At 35.1% G+C, this 14,669-nt stretch overlaps 1 protein-coding gene across 6 annotated transcripts in view; it reads left to right on the forward strand.

Moving 5' to 3' along the window:
- Positions 1 to 14,669, forward strand: part of SUPT3H (SPT3 homolog, SAGA and STAGA complex component) — a 440,959-nt gene that overhangs the window by 281,617 nt on the left and 144,673 nt on the right. For 5 of the 6 annotated variants that reach the window (XM_060111003.1, XM_060111004.1, XM_060110999.1 and 2 more), the window contains 2 exons: positions 8,830 to 8,916; positions 12,196 to 12,286. In XM_060111003.1, the coding sequence (XP_059966986.1) occupies positions 8,830 to 8,916; positions 12,196 to 12,286 (178 nt within the window). The remainder of the gene's footprint in view (positions 1 to 8,829; positions 8,917 to 12,195; positions 12,287 to 14,669) is intronic. The other variant, XM_060111002.1, reaches the window with a different exon arrangement.

The raw sequence follows: 14,669 nt of genomic DNA on the forward strand, positions 1-14,669 counted from the left end.
CCAAGAAATAAGCAGAGAAAAAAAAGAGACATTATTAATTGTAGATAAAGAAAGTATACATTTTGTAGGCTACCAGAAATTACGCTTCTAAAATTTTAAGAAATGCAAATGAAATGTACATATTTGTACATGTAAACTCTATCGTTTTTCAGTTATTGACTAACGGAAAGATAGCTGTATATAACATTGAACACATTGAAGATCTGCTACCATCTTTGTACAATTTTACTTGTATTTTAGTTTAAATAGTTAAGTAGCAGTTTAGTTTTAATAGTTAAATAGTAAATAAATTTTAAATAGTATTAACTGTAGTTAGTTAATAGCATAGTATTTAAGGTATAGTATAGTATAATATTTAAATTATAGTCTAGTTTATTATTTTAATTTCAACCTTAAAAAATTTTCAAAATATCCTTTTGCTTCAAAACTTGATGTGTTTAGACTTGAAAATTGCTTATGAATAACTTATATGCAAAATAGTTTAAAACTTTCAAATGGTTGCTGTTCTCCCACTTTCACATTTAAATAAGAATAACCAAAGAATTAGTTTCTTGTCAGGGTTGCTGTTCTCATTGGACATTTTTTAAGCATTGCAGGCTTATATTGATTGTGTCTTGGTCATTCTTTAAAATGCATATATAAATAAATATGAATTATTTGAGTCATGAGATACTGATAATTATAGGCTTATCATATTTTTAAAAACTTGACTAACTGTGTTTGACTTACTACTCTAAAAAGAAGAGTTAAAATGAAATTCTAAAAAGTTAAGCACATCTTTTATCAATTTATATACTTGTTTATGTTTCAAATGTCTAAGACAGTGGAAGACTAGTCACCAAAAAGAATAAGGAGATCATATGATAGGAAAAGACTAAGTCAAATATCTTACATTTATAGTATTCTGAACATTGACTGTATTTAGTTACAAATCCCTTTCCTTTCAAACATTTGCTGAGTTCTCAATCCTTAAGCTGTGTCTGCATGAAGCAACTGACTTGAATGTTTTGATCCAAACCTTTTTTTTGGCAACCATTTATTTACCAGCAATGAAAATGTTTTGAAAGGCAAATAAATGTTTTTGTGGGTAGATTTTCTATGCAGTGTAAAACTTCATTAAGCCTTACATACCTTCCTGTATTCCGAATAAGAAATTAATCTTGGAGAGAAAGATGAATGGCTTGATGTTAAACATTTATTAATTAGTACCAGTTTTGTGTACCTGGACATCTCTCATAGGTTTGTTGTGAGGGTTAAATGAGATGATATATAGAAGGCAGGAAGCATAGGATACATTCAGTAAATGTCAGCACACAAAAAGGAGCAACAGCGTCTGTTTAAACATAGGTGATACACTGCTTATCTCCAAACCTTCTCAAAACCCTACTAAATGATAGCAAAATAATTTTTAAAAGCATAAATCTATGAAGATCAAGAAAATGGGAGATTAAATAGCAGATGAGACATATCAAATAATTATGGAAGTTTAAAAGTGGGTAGAAATGCTTAAAGGTTTAACAGATTTGAGAAAAATGAAACCTTGGAACCTAGAAAAAAATCATCATTCAGGATACGTCTGAAGAAACAGGAGCACTGGTAGAAAGTAAAGGAGCAGTTTTATTCCAGTGCCCTATCACAACCACATAGGCGGTCAACTACCTCTTTGCCATTCTGACAAAACAATGTAGGTTTACCTCTGGAGAGGTTGAATAGAAAGAACTCCAGTATTAGAGATCTCAGGCACAAAGACCACTGACATTTGATTAATAGATATTCTGAAAAAAATCCAGAAAACAGAAGGAAGGAAATTTTCAGAGTAATCCCAGAAAATTTCCCAGACTTGCAGGACAAGAATATATAGGTTACAGTATCCGTATGAGTACCAGGAAAATATGTGAAGAAAGAGCCTCACCAAGGCATAGCACTGTGAAATTTTAAAATTTCAGGTATAAATAGAACAGTAGTAAAAGTTTCTCATGTGGCGGGGGGTGGGCAGTGGGGGGGAAGTCACCTAAAGGCTTAGGAATCAAAAAAAAAAAAAAGACACGTGTCTTCTCAACAGCAACATTTTAAGCTAGAAGACAATGGAGCAGTGTCTTTAAATTTCTGAAGGAAAATGATTTTTAATCTCAAATCCTATATCTAGGTAGATTATAAATTGAATATAAGGGTGGCGTAAATGAATTTTCAGACATACAGGATCTTTAAAACTTTATTTTCCATGCACCCTTTCTCGGGAACCTATCAGAGGTATTTTTCAGCTGCAGCCTACCACTGGAGGAAGGAGATAGATACTGCAGTTTGAATTCATTTTACTTATCTGCCTGTTTAAAAAAATTGATCAATATTCTTCAGAGGAGCATAGCAGAATCCAGAGTCCTTACAATGTATTATTTATAATATCTCAGATAAAATCACAGATTATCCTTAAAATATGAAGTAACAGGGAAGCATGACTAATAGCCAAGAGAAAAGACAAAATGGTGACTGACTCTAAGATGACCCAGGTAGTGAAATAGCAGACAGGGATTTTATAAAGCAACTATTATAGCTATGCTCGAAAACAAAAAAGAGAAACCTCCAGGGAATGTGCTCTACCAAAATAAAGGAAGTAAATTAAGAACAAAATGGGATCAAGAAAACAAAAATCCAAAATGTAATTGTTGAAGAGAGTCTGGCAGACTCCAGATGAGTCTCTGAGGAAAAACAAAAACAATGAAATTGAAAGAAATCCTTACATGTTTCAAATCTTGTAAATAATGTAGATGAAATAGTGTTAGATTCACAATAAGTTAAGCAAAAAAAGAAAAGGAAATTCTGAACTACAAAAAATTTTTTTTAATTTATAAAAAGAAATTTGATCATGGTGGCCAAGCTGTAACAGTGTTTATGCCGTCATAATAATATAAACACTAGATACTAATTTAACAAAAAATTACATTTTTAAAATAATATCAAGAGGGGAGGAAGGAGATGGTAAATATGAGACATCTGTGAACACTAAATCTTCATCTTCCATAGTAAAAAGTCAATCGATAGTATTTAAAGCTGAAAAATAAAGCAGCCTTGTAAACGTATTTCAAATGTGGAGGTAAATAACAGAAGAACAAGCTAGAAAAGTTAAAAGTATTTTCCTTCGGAAGCGGAATTACAGATTGGAAAGAAATATGGCTAGGTATTTCTGTCTGTCATTATAAAACTTAGAGTATTATTTGACTTTTTAATGTTATGTACATTTTAACTTAGATAATAATTTTTAAAATAAATTTATTTATTTATTTATGGCTGCGTTGGGTCTTTGTTGCTGTGCGCGGGTTCTCACTGCGGTGGCTTCTGTTGTTGCGGAGCACGGGCTCTAGGCGCGCGGGCTTCAGTAGCTGTGGCTCGAAGGCTCTAGGGCACAGGGTCAGTAGTTGTGACGCACGGGCTTTGTTGCTCTGCGGCATGTGGGATCTTCCTGGACCAGGGATCGAATCCATGCCTCCTGCATTGGCAGGCAGATTCTTAACCACTGCGCCACCAGGGAAGCCCTTAACTTAGATAATAATTTTAAAATTAGAATTAAATGTTTATAATGCACATAGCACAGTTCCTGTACTGCCTAAGAACAAATTAGGTACTTAATAAATTATTACTACTAAGATTTTTTATTAACTCTCCTTCTAGTCATTAAAATCATTGCTTATCCATTTCAATTGGAAAAGAATACATAAGCCTACAAATCTAGGGAAGTTATTTGAAGTATCTGAAGTTATGTAGTTACTTAGTGGCCAGAACTGGAGTCCGGATTTCCTATCTCTTAATTCTTTCAGTCACAACATGGAGGATTCAGAGAGGATCTTTGAGGTTATCCGTGGCTGACAAATATGGTTGCAAGCAGAGCTGTTCTTTCCTAGCCTAACCTCGTATCTGGCCCGATAACTAGTGTGTGATAGACAAATGGATAGAAAGACAAATAAATCTTAGGCCAAGTGATAACTTACCCTAAGATTTTGCCTCTTCATCACATAGCTTTTAATTCCTATATGTACTATGCATTCGTTTATTTATTCTCAGAAAGGAAGGATCCAGAGATTTAGCCAGAATCCAAAAGAAAGAGGTGCAATAGAAGTGTGGTTAAAATGAAACACCTTCAGGATGCTAATGATTGTGCAGTCATTGAATTGATTTTGCTTTACTTTTGAAACCTTTTCGAACTTTAGAGAAATCTTTCTGCTGAATTTACCTGGGCCCCAGCCAATTGCGGGGGTTAATTGACTTCATCTAGCTCAATTTATTTATATTTTAGATGGGAAAACTGAAAACAGTCAAGGGGAAATGGATTGCCAACATTTACCAAACATTTATAAATTGCCTGTTGGGGGAATGGTGGTCCTGGACCTAGAGATATTATTCAGAAGGAAGTTGGGAGGTGAGAGCATTAGGTAACTAACTGGTTGAGGAAGATAAAGAAACTTGTTCACAAGTACAATTACGATACTGTAAACTGAGCGTGTAAGTTCCATGCCTAGGTTAGGTAATAACACTATGGTATGAAGATAATCATAGATCTTTTATTTTTTTGGAAAATTATTTTGAAGTCTGTATTTTAAAGGAGAAAGTGCTGCATCCCATAAAGAATCAAGAATTTCTCATAATTTGAGTATAGTACTATATTAGAATTCTCCAGAAAAACAGAACCAATAGGATACGTGTGTGTGTGTGTGTGTGTGTGTGTGTGTGTGTGTGTGTGTACAGATAGATAGATTTATTATAAGGAACTGGCTCGCATGGATTTGGAGGCAGAGAATCCCAAGTTCTGTAGTTGGCAAGCCAGAGACTCAGGAGAGACAGAACGTAGTTCGAGCCCAAATCCAAAAACCTGAGAACCAAGAGACAGTTTAGTCCAAGTCAAAAGGCTGGAAAGGTCTGTGTCCCAGTTCAAGGCAGTCAGGCAGAAGGACTTCCCTCTTATTCAGCCTTTTTGTTCCATTCACCTCTTCCATTGATTGGTTGAGGCCCACTAACATTAGCAGGGGCCGGTGGTGGGGAGCGGCAATCGGCTTTACTCAGCCTAGGGATTCAAATCTTAATCTCATCCAGAAATACCTTCACAATCACACTCAGAATTAACATTTGACCACATGTCTGGGCACCCTGTAACCCAGTCAAGTTGACATATAAAATTAACTGTCACAAGTACACAAAGGCTTAAGATAGAACTGAAATGATTGGAGCTTAAATGTAGAATAATGACAGAAAAACAAGAAATATAATGAAGAGGATGAAGGTATACGGAAAAACATCTGTGAGTCAGTCAGTCTTTAAAGACCACACTGAAGTCAATAACACTGAATTATCATAGATCCTGGAACAAGAATTGTGGACATATTTGAAGAAGATCATGTTAACACTTAATCTAGGGTACATCATCATTTGGAGACATTGAAATTTAGAAAGCAGTAAGCAAAAAGCCCCAGAGGCCTACATTCAGATGAACACTGTGGAAGTAGAGAGCAAATTCAAGACCCTGAGCCAATTAAACCAGCAAAATCAACAGAAGTTGGTGAAAATAAAATAGAGAAAAAAAAATTGTTCGATTGTTAGTGTCATTGATAGAAATGAGAAATTGAGAAGAGATTTATTTGTGGGCTCAAAGATGTAAAGTTTAAAGTGTACCTTTTATGCTCAACCTGCAAATAAAGTATCATAAAGTATTTAAAATGCAAACATGATGAGTGTTAATATGCTAGGGGTAATTTCTTTTCTTTGAAGCAGTTGTTACAAGTATAATATTATTTTTAATTTACTTTGAAAAATAGAAATAATATTTATCAGAAACAAATCAATGCTTTAAAAGAGTTCCTGTTGTAGAATAATGCTTTTAGCAAAGTATTTTACTGAGTTACAAATAAGTCTCTATAAAGTTACTATCATCATACCTTTATCCATATAGTTAAGAAAATTTGTATACCCATTCAACCAGTAATTGGTCTTAAAGGATTCCTCTGCTCTGTCAATTCTTGCATATTTTATAAATGCAATTAAATGTATACTACTTTCATTGTAATAAAAAATCATAAAATGTACTATCATTTCACGTCATTTTAGTTACTGCCAGAAATACTTGACTTGCTGCAGTGAATAATGAAGTACAACTTCCATTTATTTTCAGGGATTAAAAAAATTGAGGGGTTTCTTACAATATATTGATAGAATCAACGTTTTTGGGTTTTTTTTTTTTTTTTTTTTTGAACACTGAAGGTATTAGAAATATTTCTTGATTTTGGTTTCCTGGTTCTAGTATTGTTTTCACACTGAGTGCACCGGTCCTGAGCTCAGCCTCCTGTGGGACTGGACTGCCAAGCTGCTAACTTGCTTTTTAAGCTTACGATGTTAAAGAGAAGGTTCTTTAGTCTTTTTGGTAATTGTAGACAAAAGTTCTAGAAGTTAGCCAGTGGGCAATACACACTTTAGTGTCATCACTGTAGTTAGTTAAGAAGCTTGCCCTCCTCACTTTGTAGAGAAGAGGCAGTGAGAGTGTGAAGGAGGTGATTTCGGAGTGTGGGACTCGTAGGGGCCAGACGGGCTTGCTGTGCAGTAACACAATGATAACTTTCAGCCCTGAGGACTCACTACGTGGGAGTCCAAGGCATACTGGAGAGTGCCAGCAGTGCCAGTGCTAGTGAGGGTACTAGGTTGGGTGAGGGAAATTAGTAAATAAGGTAGATGAAAGCTAAAGTTTTCCTGCTATTTATGGCAACATAACTGTGACATAAATTCCAGATCTCTACAATAGTTGTGTACTGGTTTCGAAAAGGTGTTTTAAAATGGCTAACTCGGGCCTCCCTGGTGGCGCAGTGGTTGAGAGTCCGCCTGCCGATGCAGGGGATACGGGTTCGTGCCCCGGTCTGGGAGGATCCCATATGCCGCGGAGCGGCTGGGCCCGTGAGCCATGGCCGCTGAGCCTGCGCATCCGGAGCCTGTGCTCCGCAACGGGAGAGGCCACAACAGTGAGAGGCCCGCGTACCGCAAAAAAAAAAAAAAAAAAAAAAAAGTTAAAATGGCTAACTCTTCTATGTGTTTATTTTTCCATTTTCTTCTTTTTTTTCCTACTGAATGTGTTTATACGCTGACATTTTGGAGAGTGTTATAAATACAGATTATTTACATGTATTGTGGATAAACAGTTGATTTATTGGGAAGACAATTTAGCGAGGTATACTTATCCTGGTCCTTTCTTAACATGAGTAAAATTACTTATATCTGTATAGTATTTTAGAGTTTTCAAATCATCACCATCCTCCATTTAAGAAAATAAAAAGTTACTTGAGAGTGCGGCCTCCTGGTTCTCTGTGTCCAGACAAATGGATACTGAGCCCATATTCTTCTCCACATTGATTATGTGTATTTTATTCTGTCATAGAAATGTTTTTGTTTGAAAAAACACATGTACACATATTTCCCTGACATTCTTCGAGTTTTTAGAAAAATATGTTCACATTTTTCCCACTGAAAACTTAGTTTCTTTCTGGGTAGATATATCATCTTTTTAAAAACCTTTCCCCCAAGATTTCTTTTTAAATGGTTCACAGTTAAATTTAAATTTCTATATTTAGGTAGAATTATGTTTATATACCAACCACCAGTATCCAGGAAATTCAGTGGTAAGGCTGACACATAGGGAGTTTATAGTCTATTTTGTAGTCTGTGTATTTAGACAAGGTTTGAAGCTTACTTAGCAAAATCTCTTGACCATTCAGAATTTCTTTAGTATAAATGCACTATTTGATTTCTTATACTTGTTAAGATAACAGTGTGTCATTTTTTAAAGATTAGTTCTTAGGAATATGTGTTAGATTTATTCCTTTCAAAGAAAGATGCATTCAGGAACAGCTTTTATATGTAAATATTTTTATAATATTGGATAGAGTTGGTTTGGTGCAATCACCATGGTTTGATCAAATTTGGAAGAAGTTACAGGCACATTTTTGTAGTGTTTTCTCCAGCATCTTTATTTTTTTCAGCTGGATGTATCTTATGTTGCTTCTAACTAATCAAAATAAGAAACTGATTTTGCCTGTGCCAAAAAATAGAACTATCATTTTTCACATTCTTTTATTTTCCAGGTCATTTTCAAGTAAGATTGTGTTTCTAGGACTTCTGAATCCCAGAAAACTCTCAACTTTGTAGATATAAGCGCCCAGATGAACATTTCAGGGGGAATCTAACTTTTCATGCAGTATGTTTTGTGTTGTGCATTCCAGATACAGTTAACTTTTTGTGTGTATGTGATTAGTGTGGAAAGAAATTAATGCAGTCCAGTATTATGATTTATGGACTGAATCCTTTGCCCACTGAAGACTTGCCAAAACTAAAACTATTTTTTTTCCTTTGGATATTAGAAACAGCTACTGTTTTTGTTGATCTTTTAAAGTTCTGAATGGGCCTATTTCAAATCATACCAGCATGGGAGCTCAGATTAATAATATACTTATTCAACTAGTGATACAGAGTGAAACCATTGCTCACATGGATATGAGGATAAAATTTCATAAAATTATTTTCAGGTGCATTAATGCATTTCTGGAAGCTGCATATGATTTTTCTTTTGCATGAAAGAAGTCAAGGATTTCTCTTTATTGTATCAGTTACAGGTGGGCGTATAAGTTAATTTAACTGCATTTTTTTATACCTTAAAACATAAGACATTTTGCTTTTAAAAGCAGTACTGTGATTGCTGGATTATTCCCAACGGTTTTTAACTCTTAGAATGTTTATCTCTCTTGAGACATCATGACTGTAGTATATTTAATTTAGATTATTGAGAAAAATTTCCTTTGTTGTTAGTTACAGCAAGCTGCTGAAGTTTCTCAGCTTCGGGGAGCAAGGGTAATCTCTGCTGAAGATCTTCTGTTTTTGATACGCAAAGATAAGGTAATATAAAATAATTTCATCATATTGAAATGCCAAGCTTGGTGATTAATTACACTTATGTAAGGAAGCTACCCTTGTTTTATAGCTTTCACATTGGAATCGTAACTGTTGAACTAATATTTGAGTCCTCATAGTTTGCATAACAAAATGGTTTACTACAAAAGAATTTATTTTTTATTTTTACATGGACAAGGGTACTTATGTAAAAGTGTGCTGACAACTAATTCTCACTTATCCTTAAATATATATTTAGACATTTTCACTGCTACATAATGTTCACTAGTTATTGACCAGGTGCTTTGTTTTGGTAACTGGGATATAACTAAGTGGCATATTTATTTTTCTTCTAATTTTATACAGGCTTTCATGGAATAGTTTTTTCACTTGAAATACAAAGTTTTTTCTGTGACACTGGTTAAAAGGAAAAAAAGCAAATCAATCAAGATGAATATCGTATAAGATAAATATACACCATAATATCTAGGTTTTTTAATAGTTAAAGATCTATCTTTCTTACTCTTTGAACTCTGACATTAAAATATTTATGCTGGTATTTACATGTATAATTTTGTCATAACTATCTTACAAGAGTAGCTAGTTTGAAAATATTTTGTGACATTTTGCATGTTTTTAATAAAATTTTCATCTAAAAGTTACATGTGGAAAAACTAACTGAATAACCACAGTGTGTTATGGTAGACTCTAACCCGAGTGAGCACGCAGTGCTGAGTTCCTAATGTTGCGTCTTTCATTTCTCCATTGTTTTCCCCTGGCATCTTAATTACATTTACCCATTTTTGTATGTTTGTGGCTCTGGTTTTTATCAGAAGGCATCCCATCTGACCTTCTGGATATCCTGGTTAACATTCTTTCTGTGATACCCAGTTACTTTATATCTTTATATCTTATATCTTTATATCTTATATCTTTATATCTTTATATCTTTCCTTCTATATCTTTCCTTTCCTTCTGACTGACTGAAGATTGACTAAACTTGGATGACTAAACTTTCTGCAGTGGGATTCAGAGATGTACAAACTGCACCTCGACCAGTCTACCATTAAATTTTATAAATTTTTAGTTCATTAACTCTTATATGGTATGAGGACTATAAAGAGAAAAGAAATGTCTTCACTATCAAGAAGCTATACTCCGGTTTAGGAAATCTGTATGATTTAGTTGAAGAAGCATTTTGAGACTCACAGCATTTTAAGGTTGTGTGATTAGATTGGAGAGGCTGTAGGATTTGTTGAAGTGGAGGTTTCTGCCTAGGGTGAGACTCATGCTGCTATATGCAGCTATATGTAGAATGGAACTAACCAGGATGCAGGCTCAGTAATCAAGGCAAACTGTGATTAGTATGATGGCTCTGAAAGTGGATGGGAAGGAAGAATTCAGAGAGACGGTGAAGAGTAAGAATGTTCAGGATTTAGTGACTTCATTAGGAAGACGGAGAAGTAGGCACCATATAGCAGTGGTGCTGTGAGGAAAGAGCCTGAAGGTGCCGTTGGCAGGAACAGGGACCTTGAGCCAAGATCCTTTACGAAGGCAGCTGGAGGGCAGTGGAGTTCGCATCAGTACTTTACAGAATATGTCCAGTCAGTTTTTCTTTTTCATCGACAGAGGTAAACAAGCCAGCACAAAAAAATAGTCCACATTGACACTTTTTCCTGCCTTTCAGGGAAGTCAAAGTTTTAAATCGTGTGGAAAATTCAGGAACATACACTGATTGTCAAAACCCTTCTATTGTCTAGAAGGACTGTTAATCAGAACCTTTTTAGCAACCAAGAGCCTAGCTGTAATATGATAAGTTGCCAGTATTCTCATCTTTCTCCTCAAAATAATAATTTTATTTATATGCTGGTGTGTTCCAAACAGAATTTAAAGTAGTTTACATGACTGTAATATAAGACAAAATAAAATCTAAAATACCGAATTTTCAGGAATCAGAGGAAAGAGAAAAAAAGGGTAGCAAACACCTATATACAGGTATATGTTTTTTCTCTTAATAATTCTGGTTTATATTCAAGCAGAAGTCATTGACTGCCTGTTGTGTTTTCCATACTTCACTAGGCAGCTTCACTTATTTTCTCATTTATTCCTCACAGTAGTCCTCTAAGGTAAGTACTTTCTTACTTTGTAAGTAAGGAAACGGGTTCAGAGGTCATGTTCTACTTCTGGTCCTGCCGTAAGCTCCAGTTGTGAGACTATCTTTAACCTCGGTTTCCCTATATATAAAAAGGAGACGATTATATTTGTCTGTATCTCAGGGCTATTGAAAATTTCAAATAGAATGCATGTAAAAGAGCTTTGTAAAATACAGTTTATTTCAGCTGTCATTAGGAATCTTAAACATGAAGACCAGGAACCAGTAATAATCCATTCTAAGTGTAAGCATACAACAGATGACAAAGTATTATCAGTTACTTTTAAAGTTAAACAGTATTATAGTCTTCTAATAAACCTAAAGAAAGCCATCATTAAGACTCAACTATCATTCATCAGCTTTGAGTTTCATAAAAATATGTTCCTCAGATTACAGAATGTTTTCCAGAAATATAAAACATAAACCAACTCTTCTAAATAAAAGATTCTCAGAGAATTAAAAAAAAACAATAAAAAGGAGAGTGCTTGGCTTTTTAAAGCAGTTGTTACAAACTCCTTGTCTAGCTGTTTGTAAATCAATTAGAAAAATAAAATTTGGTTCTGAATGTGTACAAAATTCCATAAAGTCAGTATTTGCAGCATAGTGTAGAGAGTTTATCACAATCTTCAGAAGGAATTTAACCAAAAAACCCCAAAAAACAAAAATCATTGTGATTCTGGAGTATCTGGATACTTGCAAATGAAAAGTGCTTTTAAAAATGCTACTGTTGGGGCTTCCCTGGTGGTGCAATGGTTGAGAGTCTGCCTGCCGATGCAGGGGACACGGGTTCGTGCCCCGGTCCGGGAAGATCCCACATGCCTCGGAGCGGCTGGGCCCGTGAGCCATGGCCGCTGAGCCTGCGCGTCCGGAGTCTGTGCTCCGCAACGGGAGAGGCCACAACAGTGAGAGGCCTGCATACCGCAGGGAAAAAAAAAATGCTAGTGTTGTAGCTTTTATGTTTAATTTGATGACTAAATTTTGTATTCACAGTACTATGCTGAGAATTGCTATATTCCCCCCAACCAGTGATCCTGGGGTACACGTTATTAAATTTAGTTATCGTAATAGTCTTTAATCAATAAAGCGAATGTATGTGTAAGGTTTTTTATTTACTTATTTCATATTTTTAATAGAAAAAACTTAGAAGACTGCTAAAATACATGTTTTTCCGAGACTACAAATCAAAGATTGTCAAAGGCATTGACGAGGATGATCTTCTGGAAGGTAACTTGAAGCAATAAACTAAAACCAATAGAACACATGTATGCTGATGACACATTTATACAATGTCAATGTAGATATTCCCATCAGAGTAGAATATATGTACTTCTGTTAAATAATGTAGTTTAGAAACTGTCCAGATATTTATATAGTTGGCAGTTAAATCTTGTATTTTCCAATTATGTGACTTCAGAGTAATCTGGTATTTTAATTCTTTTTTTAATAAAATGACCTGCTTTACACCGGAATATCATGAAACTAAGAAGATTGTGTTGATTTAAAACATAATTGATTTTAGCAAGCATAATTTTTCTGTCCTGAATGAAGGGAGCCAGAACTATTATATTTTTGAAATTGACATGCATGGTTTTTTGTTAATTTATTATAGAAAGTATCTGATATGTTCTATAATGTAAAGTCACCTCATTTTAATGTGTTATTTCTGTGCTGTTTGAAATCTAACAAGAAGTCGGACACAGAGTGGGAAATTTTCCTTAGCTGATTTTCCAACTCAATTCCCCATTTTAGGATATTTAAGGAAAATATTTATGTTGCAAAATCAAATAGTGATAAGCTAAAAATAGATAATTACTAAATAATACTTATTAATCAAAATAAATATGTTGTATTTTTGAAGTAATTCATCTATTTTGTATTGAATATAGTCACTGCATAGTAGTATCCTTTGCTGGTAGATACACTGCTAAAGTAGCTAAACAAACTCTACTGTATTCAGAAGAATTCCAGAAAATTGCTCAAAATTGCTGAATCAAAAAAAAAAAAAACTGAAGAGTTAACTAACTTTGAAAGAGAACCAGTTACTTTCATTGATCCTCAATAAGTCAGCAAGTGTAATGGCCATGCCAAAAAAAAATTCTGATCAAATGTCTAATCAGTGTTGTCTATTTAATATTCCTGCAGTTCTCATAGAATTTAACTCCAAATGAATTTAATGCTTCCCTTTATAGAGAGCATAAAGAATACAGACTTGGAGCAAAACAGACCTAAATTCCTATTAATCCCAGGTTCTCTGCTTTCTTTCTATGTGTCCTTGAGGGTCAGTTTTCTCATTTGTAAGTCATAAATTATACTACTGACCATGAGAGTTCAACATAATGTATGAAAAGCACCAGATACATTCCCGCCACTGAGTAAGTGATAGCTGTTAATACTGTGCTTCGAATACCAAGAAGCTCAGAGTAGTGAGACTAGTATTCAGTTTTACTAACACTGTCATATCAGTTTGATGCCCTCTCCTCCTTATTTATTTCAAACCTCCCCTCTTTATCATTTAAATTTTCTAATCTTGTGTGTCTCATATAAAGTTTTAAAATACAGTTGACCCTTGAACAATGCAGGGGTTAGGGGTGCCAACTGTCTGCACAGTCAAATCTGCCTTTAACTTTACAGTTGGCCCTCCATATATGCGGTTCCACGTCCCCAGATTCAACCAACCTCATAGAGTCACATAGTACTGTAGTACATATTTAATGAAAAAAATTCATGTGTAAGTAGATACACGTGGTTCAAACCTGTGTTCTTCAAGGATTCACTGTAGTTGATATAATTTGTAAGGTAAAATACTCAGGTAAAATACATCTAATACTGAGATGGGAGTTCTAGAGTGGCCTTGTGAGGAACATGGTAGACTCTTTTCCCAGTGAAACACATTTAACTGGTGAACATTTTAAAAATAATAGTTTAAAATCTTTAGAAATGGTCCTAAGGGCAGACAGCAAATAGAGAAACATATTCAAAAAAATCTACTAAATCTCTTTAAGAACAGTGAGAGTCTGTTGTGTTTGAGCCACAATATACTCCCCTCATTTCTCTCCTCCTCTCCCACCCTGCTGTCCCAGATCAAAATGATAGAAGCTTTACTCTGGGCAAATGTGTCCAAGAACCATGAGCACCTGCTTCTGTACCTCCCAATCTAGGGTGACAGTTTCACCCCAAGAGGGGCAGGAGATCAGCATCTCTCATCTCCTTCATCTCTGTGTTGCAGAACCTCTGTGCTAGGCAAGCACAGCTAAAAGGACGGGGCCTTCCTCTCATCTTCTAGTCATAGGGAAGCTCTACTACCCCAGATGGACCCTGCTTGCCGCATCCTGGCTTGCTCACAGGGAATAAGATTCACACCAGAAGAGACAAGCCTCGAAGACAAGGGGCTACCATCTCTGTCCAGATCCTCACTCTTAGATCCAGGAGAGTCTTTCAGGGAGAAGCTGCTTGCTATTCCCAACCCCAGCTCTAATACAAAAGTACAAAGATTCAGCCTGTAAGAGAGAGCCAGCCCTTAATAACAGAGAGCTCTGCAGCTCTCCCTATAGGGACTGACTATTTGGAAAAGAGCATTTGAAGTTCCTGGCTAAGGGTGTTTTAAAGC

The sequence above is a fragment of the Mesoplodon densirostris genome, chromosome 10 (assembly GCF_025265405.1).
Source record: "Mesoplodon densirostris isolate mMesDen1 chromosome 10, mMesDen1 primary haplotype, whole genome shotgun sequence".
In the NCBI taxonomy this organism is placed as follows: domain Eukaryota; kingdom Metazoa; phylum Chordata; class Mammalia; order Artiodactyla; family Ziphiidae; genus Mesoplodon; species Mesoplodon densirostris.